This window comes from Stylophora pistillata, chromosome 6 (assembly GCF_964205215.1).
Source record: "Stylophora pistillata chromosome 6, jaStyPist1.2, whole genome shotgun sequence".
NCBI classification, from domain to species: Eukaryota; Metazoa; Cnidaria; class Anthozoa; order Scleractinia; family Pocilloporidae; genus Stylophora; species Stylophora pistillata.
Genome location: NC_142524.1, coordinates 32,589,731 through 32,604,890, shown reverse-complemented (window position 1 = coordinate 32,604,890; position 15,160 = coordinate 32,589,731). Strand labels below are relative to the sequence as shown.

Genomic DNA, 15,160 nt, shown 5'->3' with positions numbered 1-15,160 from the left:
ACGAGAGCACAGGAGCGTTGGTGCACAGCGCAGACTTTTTTTGTTACCCATTTTATACGGTGCTTTTACATAGCTACAAAATAAAATGCAATGATCCATCGCTTTTTCAAAGAGCATGAACTGCTTGTTGTTATTGGCAGTAATGTTTCACTCGTTTGATTGTTCGATTCTTTTGTTTACCTTTTTGCGTGCTTTTTATTGTTGTTCACATCGTTAAAACTCACTCTTTACCCACACTCCGCGCTTTCCACACTCCGCATTTTCCACACTCCTTATTTTCCACACTCCCCATTTCCCACACTCCTCATTTTCCACACTCCATGTATTCCACACTCCTCATTTTTCACACTCCTTATTTTCCACACTCCCCACTCTCCACACTCCTCATTTTCCACACTCCATATTTTCCACACTCGTCATTTCCCACACTCCATATTTTCCACACTCCTCATTTTCCACACTCCTCATTTTCCACACTCCTAATTTTCCACACTCCTCGTTTTCCACACTCCTCGTTTTCCACACTCCATATTTTCCACACTCCTCAATTTCCACACTCCTCATTTTCCACACTCTCATTTCCCACACTCTCATTTCCCACACTCTCATTTCCCACCTAACCGTGTTTACACGCAGTTTAATTGCGATGTGAAAATTAATGGTGTAGTGTTGTACCATATATAGACATACCACGTGATACGTGGCGCGCAACCCGTGGTGTGTGTTAATAAAGGACAGGAAGAACGTAACATTAGCGACGAGGATGGCCAAGTTTAAGGTTGGCGAATTGGAGGAAGGCGATTTAGCGTCGAGGGGAGTTCGATGGCAAAAATAGACTGCCTTACTGGAAGACAACTGCGACTGGTTTGGTGTCACTGACGCTGAGAAGAAAGTAAAAGCTCTTCGCATCTGCGGTGGGAAAGAGTTCGTGACTTGGTCGACAGTTTGCCGGAACCTGAGATCGAAGGAGATGCTTTCGTCAAAACGATGGCTAAACTAAATGCGTTCTTGCCAAAGAAGAACATAGACGTCTTAGTGGCAAGGTTTCGTAAGATGCGTCAAAATGACAACGAGACGGTTATGCAGTATCACGCCAGCCTTCGACCAGAAGCTGCGAAATGCGAATTCCACGACACAGAATTAGAAATTAAGCGACATCTTTAAGGAACCGTCCGAGATCGGAAGCTTGCAAAAAAAATCTGTCAGGGATCGCTACAGCTTAGAGAAGCTCCTGGAAAAAGCACAAGAGGACGAAGAAGCTAACGCAAATGAGCTCGAAATGACCGCGAAGGAAACACAAAACACCGGTAAACAAGACAGCGATACAAATGTAAACAGAGTTAAAGAGGGAAAATATGGAAATGCAAATCGCTGTCACCGTAAAGTTGATGGAAAAGCCCAAGGGAGGTGGAAAAAGAGGCGGCAAGCGCACCTGTGGGAGATGCGGGCTAGAACACGAGCCAAAAAATGCCCGGCTATTGGGAAAACATGCGACAAATGTCTTAAGAAGAATCATTTCGCACGTGCCTGTAGAAACGATAAAGGTTTAGCAGAGAAAGTCAATCGAGTAGGCGACTCAAGTGACGAAGAAGATTCGGATGACAAATACGTGAAAAAAATCTCACTCGGATGGATGAGTACCGATACTGGAAAGAAAACTACAGTGAGACTTCTTTTCAATGGTGTTAAAGTCCAAATGGCTATCGAACCTGGTGCGAGTGCAAATATTATGGATGAAGAGAGATTTCAGAAAATTCAAGAAAGGTCCAAGGAAAGATCCCGGTAAGAGAAATCCAAAGTTAAGCTGTATGGGTATACCAGGGAAGCTCCGATCCCCGTTGCCGGGAAATTCAATGCAATGGTTGCCACTGACAAGAAAACGGTGCCAGCTACCTTTATTGTCGTGAAAGGAAAAACGAAAGGTGAAATGTTGGTTAGATGTGACACGGCCATGGAGCTTGGAGTCTTAAAGATTATAAACAATATCGAAAAAGAAGACAAGAAATTAAGACCTGTTGTTACTGACATTGTCTCAGAATATGACTGTTTATTCCACGGCATCGGTAAACAAAAGCACGCCAAAGTCAAGATTCCTTTTGACGAGTCTGTCACACCGGTTGCACAAGTAAATCGCAGTATCCCTTGTCACTACCAGGACAAGTCGAAAGAACAACTCCGGAAGCTAAAGGAGGCAGGAGTGGTGGAATCAGTGCCAGATGACGAACCGACAACTTGGATATCTCCTCTCGTCATTCAGCCCAAGAAAGCAGCTGGTGAGATACGGATATGTGTGGACTTGAGGAAACCGAACGAAGCCATGTTGCGTGAGAAGAGAGAATTTCCTACTGTAGAAGATTTCCTTTAAGTGAAATGGTACAGTGAGGTTCTCCAAACTTGCCCTGAACCATGGTTATCATCAGTTTGAATTGGATGTTGGGTCCAGACACCTTACCACATTCTCCACGCCGTGGGGGCTAAAGCGTTATACCCGGCTAAACTTTGGAACTGTCATTTCACAAGAGCTGTTTCATGAGGAAGTTAAGAAGACTATTGCTGGTGTTCAAGGAGCCAAGAACATTACAGATGACATAATTGTGTATGGGAAAACCCCAGAGCTACACGACCAAGCACTCAGAGACACTCTGCAGAAATTAAAGTTGAATGGCTTGACCCTCAATCGTGCCAAATGTTTGTTCGACCAGTCACATATTGAGGTCTTTGGTTATGTTTTGTCAGCTGAGGGAATCTCACCAGATCCTGCCAAGGTCCAGGCACTGAGGGAAGCTTAAAGACCATACAATGCAGAGGAAGTACGGTCGTTCTTAGGAATGGCTAACTATTCAGCAAGATTTATCAGGATTTCTCAACACTAGCTGCCCCACTTAGAGAGCTAACCCGAAGTAATGTGAAATAGCGCTGGGCAGAGAGAGAGCAAGAATCATTTATGAAAATCAAGCATTCATTGTTTAACAATGCCACATTGGCATACTATGAAGTTGGAGCAGAAGCAGAGGTCATTGTGGATGCAAGCCCTGTAGGCCTCAGTGCCATGCTGACTCAGAAGAAGAAGGATGGTCACAGACCTGTCACGTACATCAGCAGATCACTTAGTTCTGTGGAACAGAGGTACAGCCAGACGGAATGAGAAGCATTGGCTGTTCGCTGAGCGTGAAAGCGTCTTCGCATGTACTTGGCTGGAGGACGTTTCAAGGTCGTGACAGATCACAAGCCTTTAGAAGCCATATTCAACAACTCAAACAGTAAACAACCAGTCAGAATAGAAAGATGGAGTATGTACTTGTAAGGGTTCAACTTCACAGTTGAACACAGACCATGGAAGGACCACCCAGCAAATTACATGTCAAGACACCCATTACGTATACCAGAGAATACGACTGACTACAAGGAGCAGAAGCAGAAGGAGGAAGTTGGGAATTCCATTATTAAAAGGTACGTACCAGAATCACTCTCGGTCGAAGAAGTCAGAGAAGTTACCGTGAATCGCTGTCATGTTGGAAGTTATGGAAATTGTGCAGAACGGTAAGGGAGAATCAAGATAGAAGTCAGAAGATCTAAGACCGTATAAGCGGGTTCGGTCCGAACTGTCCGTTTCCAATCGAATTCTTAGAGGATCACGAACTGTTGCACCCAAGGCTTTACAGCGCACAGTAGTCAGGATCAGCCATGAGGGCCACTAAGGCATCATGAAAACGAAACAGCTACTCCGTTCAGCTGTGTGGTTCCCCGGTATGGATTGTGTAACTGAAGACATTGTGCGTAGCTGTCTGCCTTGCCAAGCTGCGACTCAACAGAAGTCTAAGGAGCCTCTTCAGATGACTGAGTTGCCAGAAAGACCGTGGCAGAAGATTTCTCTTGATTGCAGTGGTCCCTACCCCTCTGGGGAATACTGTCTGATAGTGGTAGATGATTATTTACGATACCCTGTGGAAGAACTCTTAAGCACCACTTCAGCCGTAGCTGTGATTCCCAGACTTGATAAGATCTTCTTGATGTTCGGAATACCAGAAGAATTCAAGTCAGACAATGGTCCATCCTTCCAGAGCAGAGAGTTTGTAGAGTATGCAAGAACGTGAGGATTTAGACATCGGAAGATCACACCGTTACATTCAGAAGCAAACGGTGAGGCGGAAAGATTTGTGAAGACCCTGCAGAAGTTCATCACCACCACAACAGTGGAAGGTAACCGTTAGAGGACTTCGTTACTTGATTTTCTACGAGTATATCGGTCAAAGCCACACACCGTGACTGGTAGAAGTCCATATTTTCAACTCTTTAGTGGAAGGGAAATGCGCGGCAAATTTCCTCATTTCAACCTTAGCAGTGAAGAAAACCCTGAGGTGCGACAGAAAGAGGCTTTGGGAAAGCAAAAAATAAAGGTGTATGCTGATAAGAAGGCTAATACAAAGCCTTCACCCATCCGAGAAGGTGATACGGTGCTGCTGCGCCAGGAGAAGAAAAACTAGCTCAGTACACCATTTGAGGGCATTCCGTACACAGTGTTTCAGAAGAAAGGAAGCATGGTAACAGCTGAAAGAAGAATGACCACCAGGAACACTAAGGATTTCAAGAGCTGCCTAGCTCCAATAAAAGAAACAACACAAACTACACCGGTGGAAAAGGCCGATGATGAAATTGGTGATACGAAGCCCCCACCGACAGTAGATGTAGCTGAACAAACGGCAGAGGAACCACAATCAACAAGTGCTTTGCCCGAAACGGTTCCCTCACCTCATCCCCCAAGTGCTGAAGAACCGAGATACCCGGGAAGGAATAGACACAAACCTGCACGATTTAAGGACTATGTGTGTGGTTAGAGACACTAAGTGTGCTCTCCTCCGGGCTGCAATACCGATGTTGCAAAAAGCGAGCAACATTGTGCGGTCTTCCTCGGACTAAACTTCACACGTGCAGGTCTATCGTGAAATTACAATGTCGACTATCCTATTCGAAGGACTGGAAAACACGGTGAAATAACTCTGACGTTGAAACGGAAACTATTCGTTCAATATCTAACGATATTTATGGAGGTCGAAGCAAACCCAGGACCCGACCAACTATTAAATGGAATTGTTTCCCGCTCTGCTGAAGATCAAGTTACTGGAATTAAATTACTCGGCATAAACAACAATGGAATAATGACTTATTACAGCAGTGAACTTCGCGCTCTTTGTTCTAGCCTTGGCGTTCCTCGCTACGTTTACCTTACTATTAAGGATTGTGGAATTCTTAAGACCCGCCGTACCAGAGCGGGAAAACGTGTAGAGCGAAGAAGTACAAAATACCGACATTATGTAATGCTCTTTACCATTCATGCTGTCCTGCTTCGCTTCAAGTTAATTATTCAAGATCAAGCGGCGACAGACCTAATTGTATTCAGATACAAACAATTTCTGAACAGAACAGCGCCCAGGATATGAGATCCTTGAAGGGTTTCGCTCACAGGTTCAATGCTGAAGCTGATACTGTCACCTCCGCTTGTTGTTTTCAAAGTCACCCATGCATCGCGCGTGAATTCAAACGAATTGAGCCAAACAGCAACGCGTTCAATGTTCCAAAAATAATGCTGACCAACGTTATGTTTCTAACACCAAAAGTCATCGAAGTTGTTGAGTTTGCTGTTCGATTGGACATCGATTTATTATGCATCACTGAGACATGGCTAAAAGAGAAAGTCGCGGACAGCGTTGTTAAGATTCCAAATTATTCAATCATTCGTCGAGATAGACAAGGTGTCCAACATGGTGGTGGTTGCCTGTACGTTAAAGACACTCCTAAAAAATTTTGTGTACTCAAAGATCTCACCTGTTGCGCCGATCACGAAATCTTATGGGTCCACCTTAGACCCAAACGCCTTCCACGAGGGTTCTCTTGCATTGTTTTGGCTATTGTTTATCATCCTCCTGCTCCAGCGACTACAAATAAAGGTAACATCCGAGATCACCTTTTCAACTCTCTCTCCTTGGCAGAATCCAAGTACCCAAACTGTGCTCTTATTGTTTGTAGAGACTTTAATCGCCTTGATGTTCAGCCCATACTCAATCATTTTCGCCTGAAGCAAATTGTCAAAGTTACAACCACGAAAAACGCAATCCTTGATCCCATGCTAGCCAACCTTCATGCATTCTATGATAATCCCTCGTCCTATCCACCGTTTGGTTTGTCTGATCACAATACGGTGCTATGTTCTCCAAAGACAAAGAAGTAGACAGAGAAGACAACGGAATTCATCCTTAAACGCGATCTGCGTCCCAGCGGTAAAGCTAAGCTAAGTCGCTATCTTGCTAGCATCGATTGGCGTGTACTTTTTGGCAGACTCAATAACTGTGAAGAATACCTTCAGGCATTCCAATCTGTTGTTTGTACTGGTTTGGACCTTCTAATGCCCCTGAAAAGAGTTCGAATCAACACCACCGATGCCCCGTGAATGACGAGTGAACTGAAGTCACTAATCTCTTAAAAGACAACGAGCCTTTCACGATCACGGACCTCAGTCAATCCTGTTTAAGACCTACAAAAATGCCGTAAACCGAAAGCGGAAAAATTGCAAAGCGATCTTCTACGAATCCAAAGTCGATGTAATGAAAGAAAAGGACCCTAAAGCTTGGTGGAAGGAGGTAAAAAGGCTTAGCGTAGCACTAAAATCATCAAGTAACCTGATTCCTCTTCTGGACATTGAAGAGTTAGAAGGTTTACCCATGTGCGAGATGGCCAATTGTGTAAACCAAGCGTTATTAGAGTCCTGGAAGAGTATCGTTTTACCAGGAAAGATTCCGAAGCTTCCTCTCGAAGACCAGAACCCACAATTCCTAGTTACTACGGAGTATGGTGTCTTTAGGTGCCTTTTTAATCTTACTGCAGCGAAAGCAGGTGGACCTGATTGCATTCCGAATTGGATTATTAAGGAGTATGTAGAGTATCTAGCCTACCCTGTGTTAACAATCCTAAATACCTCCTTTAAGGAACAAAAGCTACCGAGATCGTGGAAATGCGCAGACGTCACTCCATTACCGAAAAATAAACCAATAAAGGACATTAAGAAAGATCTGAGACAAATTTCCCTAACACCGAGTATTTCTAAAGTCGCAGAGGACTTTATTGTCACCCAACATTTGAAACCAGCTGTGTTGAGTCAATTGAATCCTGCTCAGTTCGACTATAAGAAGGCATTTGGCTTGATCGACCATGGCTTTATACTCGTCAATAAGTTGTGCCAACTCGACATAGTACCTAGCGTCATCAACTAGATAATTGATTTCCTGTCAGACCGTTGTCAGAGAATTAAGATATCTGATGGGTGCGTATCGGAATGGGGCTCTGTTCCATCTGGTGTCCCGCAAGGTACCAAATTAGGTCCCTGGCTTTTCTTGACTATGATAGACGATTTAGCGATCACCAACGCCTCCCTATGGAAATTCGTCGACGACACAACGGCCTCAGAAGTTGTGAAGAAAGGTCACCCCAGTGGAGCTCAAAATACCACGAACCAAGTAATGGGGCGGTGGAAGAAAAACAGACTTCTACTAAACAGAGACAAATGCAAAGAGCTGCGAATTGGTTTCTCTACAATTCCAAGGGATTTCGATCCAGTTTCAATAGATGGTAAACAGATTAAATTGGTTAAACAAGCTTAACTCTTGGGTTTTACCATCTCCGAAGATTTAAAATGGAACGCTCACATAACTGAGATTACCAAGAAAGCCGCAAAGAGAACCTATTTCCTTGTTCAGCTAAAAAGAGCTCACGTTTCACCAAAAGACCTTTGCCTCTTTTACACGGCATGTGTACAATCCGTAATCGATTATGCAGCACAAGTTTTTCATTACTCTCTCCCTGAATACCTCCACCAAGAACTAGAACGTATTCAAGAAAGATCCATGAGAATCATTTTCCTGGTATGCAATACGAACAGGCCTTAGCTATTACGAATCTTCCAAGTGTGAAAGACCATCATGAAAAAATGTGTACAGCAACATTTCGCAATATAATGAACGATCCTCAGCAAAAATTAAGTAAACGTTTACCACCCCGCTATGTAAACTCTCATAGGCACGAGTGTACCTTTGCTTTGCCACTCTGCAAGAAAAATAGACTTAAAAACAGTTTTTTTATTGCTTCGGCCAGAATAGTCAAAAGCCACAAGTAATGTACAAGTTCCCCCTTACGATGAACTATGTATTTATTAATAATGAGATGTATACTTCTACATAGCAATTTTTATTTCATATTTGTGAATACGCAATTCAGTTCATGCTGCGAAGTATTTACCAATAAAGTATCTATCTATCTATCTATCTATCTATCTATCTATCTATCTATCTATCTATCTATCTATCTATCTCTAAAGAGCTGAGCTCGCCAAATAATAGGAACATTGAACGTTACCGGACATGCTTGTTTATTTTGTAACCCTTTTTTTTTCTCCTCGTAGTTTTGTTTGTAGTTTTTCTTTTGAGTTAATTTGTATGTAAAAAAAAAAGGGGGGAGGGAGGGATGTAGTGTTGTACCATATATGGACATACCACGTGATAGGTTGTATATAAGGACGTGGCACGGAACCCGAGGTGTGTGTTAATAAAGGACCGGAAGAACGTTACAAATGGGAGGGTTATAAAATAAATAGACTTAATTCTAGCTTCCTGGTATGTCGGCTGATAGTGTCCTTGACTGAGAGATTGTCCTCGAAATTTCATACTTGTCCTCGAAGCTTCGCTTCTCGGCCAAATATTCATTTTTCGGACAGTCTCTAAGCCGCGGACATTATCAGCCGACATACCAGCCGCCCGAAGGGGTTTATTTACTAAATATAACCCACTGAACAATTTAAGAAATACTTCTTATTATGTTTTGTAACTTTACTTAATCTTACCCTCTTCGTATTAAGCTTACAAATATTCTTTGTAACTCTTCTAACCTTCACATAACGACGTAGCCAAGAGGACTTCGGTATGCACGGACGAATACGCTCATAAACAAATTCCTTCAGTTTTCTGCCCTTTCTTCTGAGACGTTTCAGAGTAGCTTCTGGTATTCTACTGGGTTCTCGATCACGTCTGAATACACGGTTGTGTTTACATGTAAACATAATATGACATAACTCGTTTGATATAACAGGTTTCGCCTGATATTTCTCGATAAAAGGTTCACCCGTAAAGGATCGCTCATAAATTGATCTCTTGTTAAGTTTGCGGAACGACCCGTTCCCAAATTGCTCCACAAGTTTTAGTGCGGTTCTACCGCGAACGGTGTGTGACTTTGTGCATACATTGGGCGTAATAGCCATCGAATTTCTTTCGGGCACATCAAGCAAGGCACTTTGTCCACGAAGGCAGCCATTGCTTTCTTGTAGGGATGGGCTGATACCGATACCAAATATTCGATACCAGCGATACCGAGGTGGGATCGAAAAATATCGATACTAGCGAAGAGTATCGATTCTTTCGATACTGCACGTGACCTACCCGCGCTTTAAATCTCCCACAACTAACCACTGACAAGCAGCCGAAAGGACTTCGGGCTCGAGATTGTGCGTGTGTTCATGTGTGCTATGTAGGATTGCCGTAGTGTACCGGTCAAAGTGGCGGTTTCTTCCATTCCCTAGTACAACATTTCACTGTGTAATAGGACCCGAATTTATTAAATGTAAATTTAAGGTCACTCAGTACAACGGCAACAAAAGAGTGCGCTACAAAGGCGAACGATTAAAAAAATACGCAATCCCTGATGTGCGTACTCATTTTAAACAAACTGAGACATTTCAGTATACACGCTATAGTTCCTGTCACCCACAAGGAATTAATGGAGACTTCATAAAAGGGGAGACCCTTAGACTTCTAAGAACAAACTCCTCTCAAACAATATTCGAGGAGAAAACTACAAATGAAGCGCATTTGCTTAAGAGAGGTTACCAAGAGGACCTCATTAGCACAACCCTCTCAGAAGTGAATTAAAAAACAAGAAGTTAGCTCTTTAACAGAAACAAAAGACGAACCAACGAATATTGCCTTTTGTTACACAATACCAACCATCAGTGCCAAACCTAAAGCAAATTCTCATGAGACACTGGCATTTAATAGAAACACAATCACTACTCAACAAAATATACAAAAATCCGTTTCTCGTATCTTACAAAAGAGGACGGTCGCCCAAAGACATACTCAATGGGACCAAACTTTGAATAGGCTACTCGAAACACGCGCTAGGGTGTCGTGTAGGCTTGTCAACCCCATTTTACAAAGTATACCATGGTCGATCAAGTCAAATGCCTTCTTATAATCGAACATAAGTACCCTTGCTGTTGAGCCAGTCCCGTCAGTCCCTTTAGACCATTCATGGAACATCTCTAATAAGGCAAAGGTTGTTGAAGACTTTGGTATTGCACCAAACTGGGCAGGATCCAATTGACTCAACACAGCTGGTGTTAAATGTTGGGTGACAATAAAGTCCTCTGCGACTTTAGAAATACTCGGTGTTAGGGAAATTGGTCTCAGATCTTTCTTAATGTCCTTTATTGGTTTATTTTTCAGTAATGGAGTGACGTCTGCGCATTTCCATGATCTCGGTAGCTTTTGTTCTTTAAAGGAGGCAGTTAGGATGGTTGACACAGGGTAGGCTAGAGACTCTGCATACTCCTTAATAATCCAATTCGGAATGGAATCAGGTCCACCTGCTTTCGCTGCAGTAAGATTTAAGAGACACCTAAAGACACCATACTCCGTAGTAACTAGGAATTGTGGGTTCTGGTCTTCGAGAGGAAGCTTCGGAATCTTTCCTGGTAAACGATACTCTTCCAGGGGCTCTAATAACGCTTGGTTTTACACAGTTGGCCATCTCGCACATCACTCATTTTCTTTTTCAGTCTCCTTTTTCTCCATCGCCGCGCCAAACGAAGGAACCTGCCTCCCGAATTCCTTAACTCCAACACTTACGATTGTCCTTGTAAAGAGAGTTTCCTGGGAGAATTTCGCGAGAAAGGTAATGCATGAATATGTTTAAACTAATAACTTAGTGCCTCTCGCTTTGGTACTCTTTTAGTGTTAGAATACCTCCGGCTCTGACATCACGCTCTACCTTTCAGACCTAAAAAGCACTTCTGATGGGGGGTGGGAATCCAAACCTCCAAACATTCTAAAGCACAGAGATGATTTTACACGGCGTCATGGGTTCAAATCCCGTACAGACCTGAATTTCTTTCTTTTCTTTCTTTCTTTTTTTCTCAGGCCTTATTTTCACTACTGCTCGAGTAGTGTTCTTTACTGCGAGGATCGCTTTCTTATTCATTTCTTAAAACTGCCGTGCAAATATATGATTTTCATATATTCCCAGTCACGTTAGGCTCAGAAATATTACGAAACACGTAAATAATAAATATATCATATTGTAGTGTAGCATGCGATCATATTGTTGCAAGAATTTTGATGCCAGACAGGTGCAATGGAGAGAGGGAACTGAACCCCCCTGGTCCCGCCATTGACCTTATCATAAACTCATGCGGTGATCACAGACACACCCAACGAAGTCACATTTTGTTTCATGGGAAAAAGGGTTGATCCGGCAAGGAGACTATTCCAAAAAGAAGTGTGTTGTTTGTCAGTCAAAAAGAAGTGTGTTGTTTGTCAGTCATGGCGACCGGTCGAGCACTGCCGAGCTCGCTGAAATATTTTGTGTTCTCGCTCATAGCGGCTTTAATGATACGGGAGAAAGTCGAAAAACAACTCCTATACGGACCAGCTCATTTGGGAAAAAACGAGGAAGGACAAGAACGTCTGGCCGCTTTAATACCACTGAAGATGAGCTTGAGCTTGAGAACTCGAGCGGGTTGCGGCAAAATGTATTTATCGTTCAGAATTCCATATACAGCGAAGGATACAAGGACCCTACAGCTTAGCCGAATTGTCTTAGGTGGCGATGTACATACAAATCCAGGGCCTTCAAGTAAGAGAATGCCGAAAAACCCGTGTAAGGAGTGCGAGAAAACTGTTCGGTCAAACCAAGAGGCCTTGTTGTGTGTTCGTTGTAACACTTGGTCGCATGTCAAATGTATAGGCCTAAGAAAGGCTGAATTCAAGTCGTATAAGGTTTGCCCTGAAATACAATGGACCTGCTCTCTCTGCTTGCTTCCATTTAGCCAAGAAGAATGCTTGAAAGATTGTCTACAGGAAGAATTTGTTTCGATAAATAACAGTGTGGAGGAAGATGATTATGCAAATAACAATGCTGGCGAAGCTGTTTATGCAAATACATTGGACGTAATGAAACCCTGCATACGGGAATCCCCTGGGAGAGTAATCGTTGAGGAAAGGAAAAAGAATTCAAGCGGAGCCCTTATTGTTCATCTAAACATCAATAGTATACAAAATAAATTTGAAGAACTAAAAACATTGAACAATTCCCTTAGAGCACATATTATAGTAATATCTGAAACAAAAGTGGATAGTTCCTATCCCAACAGTCAATTTAACCTCCCAGAATACCACATGTATAGAAAAGACAGAAAAAAGGGTGGAGGCGGACTGTTAGCATACTTCTCTTCAGTTCTGCCTTCTAAGAAGCGGGCCCTGCCAAAGACTTACAAGACCCTCGAGGCAATTGCTGTCGAGGTGAAGATAGGAAGCAATGATTTGTTAGTTCTGTCAATCTACAGGCCCCCAAAACAGAAAATGAAGGGAAACGAGTCCAGCCTCCAGGATCTTAAAAGTGTTGAGGAGGAGCTTAACCACATCTGTCGGTGGGCGTGTTTCCAAAAGCAGTCTGTCATCATTTTAGGGGACCTTAATCTGGACAGATTGAGATTGGATCGTGCTGAGGGGAAACTTCTGAAGGACCTGGAAGAAGTCAATAATCTACAGTGCATGATAACTGAACCCACCCGAGTTACAGCTCACTCGAAGTCACTTTTGGACGTTATCCTAACCAACAATCCTGAACTGTTCAAGAAATGTGGGGTTTATCAGCCAGAAATGAGTGACCACCATATGGTGTTTGGAGAAATGATGGAGAAAGTCCACAAACACAAGACTCGCACTACTACTTTCCGGCAGACAAAAAGTACTGATTTCGAACAGCTTAACCGGGACTTGGAGGCTGCCCCCTGGCATGTAGGAGAGATTTTTTGTAATGTGGACGATCAATATGATTATTGGAAGGGACTGTTTGAGAGCGTTGTGGATCAACACGCACCTACTAAAAAGAAACGAGTCAGGGAGAACGAAATACCCTATATGACTCCAGAATGGAAGCAAGCCATCAGAGATAAGAGAAAATTTGCAGTTCAATTTGCAAAGGATCGCTCTCTTGAAAACTTTGAGCTCAAACGAAAATACAGGAACATTGCAACACGGGAACGTAGAAAGGCAATAAAGGCCTACTGGTATAGAAAATCGGAAGAGCTGAAATCTAAGCCCAGCGAGTTATTTAACACATTCAGGCCATTCATCAGTACAAAGACAAAAGACACCAATGCTATATGTTTGAAAACTGAAGATGGCGAGGTCGAGAAAGACCAAACTGTGGTGGCTGAACTCCTAGCAGGCCATTTTAATACGGTGGCAGCGAATATAGGAGGCAATCATATCACCAGCCTAACCGAGAATGATCATAGGAACCACAGTAGTGTCAAGGCTATTGAAAGCGGTTACAAGGGGAATAAATTTCATTTCAAAGAATTTAACAAAGAGGAAGTGCAGTGTGCTCTTAAAAATCTCAATGTAAGAAAGTCGTATGGGTGGGATGTGACAGCACCACCAAAACTCTTTAAGGGAGTGGCTGAAGGAATTGCACCATCCCTGACTAGACTTTACAATAACTGCATTGACTTAGGCGAGTGGCCATCTGAATGCAAGAAAGGCGAATGGACCCCTGTATTTAAAAAGGGAGACAGACAAGACAAATCGAACTATCGTCCAATCACTTCACTTATATGTGTGGACAAGATTTTTGAACATTTACTAAGTAAACAAGTGACCAGACATTATGACCCTGCTCTGTACCACAGGATGACAGCTTATAGAAAACAACACAGCTGTGAGACAACCCTGCTGATGTTGATTGAAGACTGGAGGTCTGCAGTGGACAGAAAAGAGCTGGTAACAATATTATCTGCTGACATGAGTAAAGCATTTGACTCGTTAAGCTATTCACTCACTCTAAAAAAGCTGGATGCCTACGGTTTTAATAGCAGTTCACTTGAACTGCTTAGATAATTTTTTGATAGCAGGCTAAACAGAGTAAAAATAAATGGCCACACGAGTGAATGGAGAATTATGGAACGTGGTTGTCCTCAGGGATCGTCATTTGGCCCTCTCCTCTGGAACATGTTCCAAAATGATATGGCATTTCATATCCCTGACTCAAACCTTACGCTCTATGCTGATGACCACCAATTATATGTGACAGGAAAAACCTATGAAGAAGTCGAATCTACTCTAGTGACTCAGGGTCAACAAGCACTGTTATGGTATAGGGACAACTTCCTCTTGGCAAATCCAGATAAGTTTCAGTCTCTTACGATTAACCCAAGAAACATAGATGCAGATAAGAAGGGCAGCGTTCTCACCATCGCCAATGACGCGATCAGGAAAACTGAAGAAATCAAGCTATTAGGAGTAAATATAGACAAGAACCTTAACTTTACACAACACATTAGCGAAATATGCACTAAAGCCAGCCAGAAAGTAGGAGTCCTCATGCGCTTGCGTAACCTAATACCATGCCAAGCTAAGCTCATACTGTATAAAACAGCTATAATGCCACATTTAACATACTGTCATTTAGTCTGGAACTTTTGTAAATCTTCAGATGGGCGCAAAATCGAACGCATCCAAGAGCGAGCCCTGCGTGCGGTCTTCAAAACAACAACAGAGACATATGAGGAACTTCTTAAGCGTGCTAAGTTACCTACGCTTCATAATAGACGCTTACAGGACATAGCAAGACTAATGTATAAAGTAAAGAACGATCTAGTACCCAGCTACATATCTGAGATATTTACTCGAAAGGGTACTCGTTATAACCTTAGGAATAGTGACTTTGAAATACCACGATTTAACACTATACGCTATGGTAAACACACACTAAGGTATCAAGGACCATATATCTGGTCCAAATTAGAAAATGGTATGCGTGAACTGCCAAGCCTTAGTAT

The 15,160-nt window shown here is 42.7% G+C and overlaps 1 protein-coding gene across 1 annotated transcript; it reads left to right on the top strand.

The window, feature by feature from the left end:
• The first annotated feature begins 11,639 nt into the window (after positions 1 to 11,639).
• LOC148729483 (uncharacterized) lies at positions 11,640 to 14,219 on the top strand. The gene has a single exon (XM_088725155.1). It carries the CDS (start codon positions 11,640 to 11,642, stop codon positions 14,217 to 14,219), a length of 2,580 nt encoding a protein of 859 aa, XP_088581281.1.
• The last annotated feature ends 941 nt before the right edge of the window (positions 14,220 to 15,160 follow it).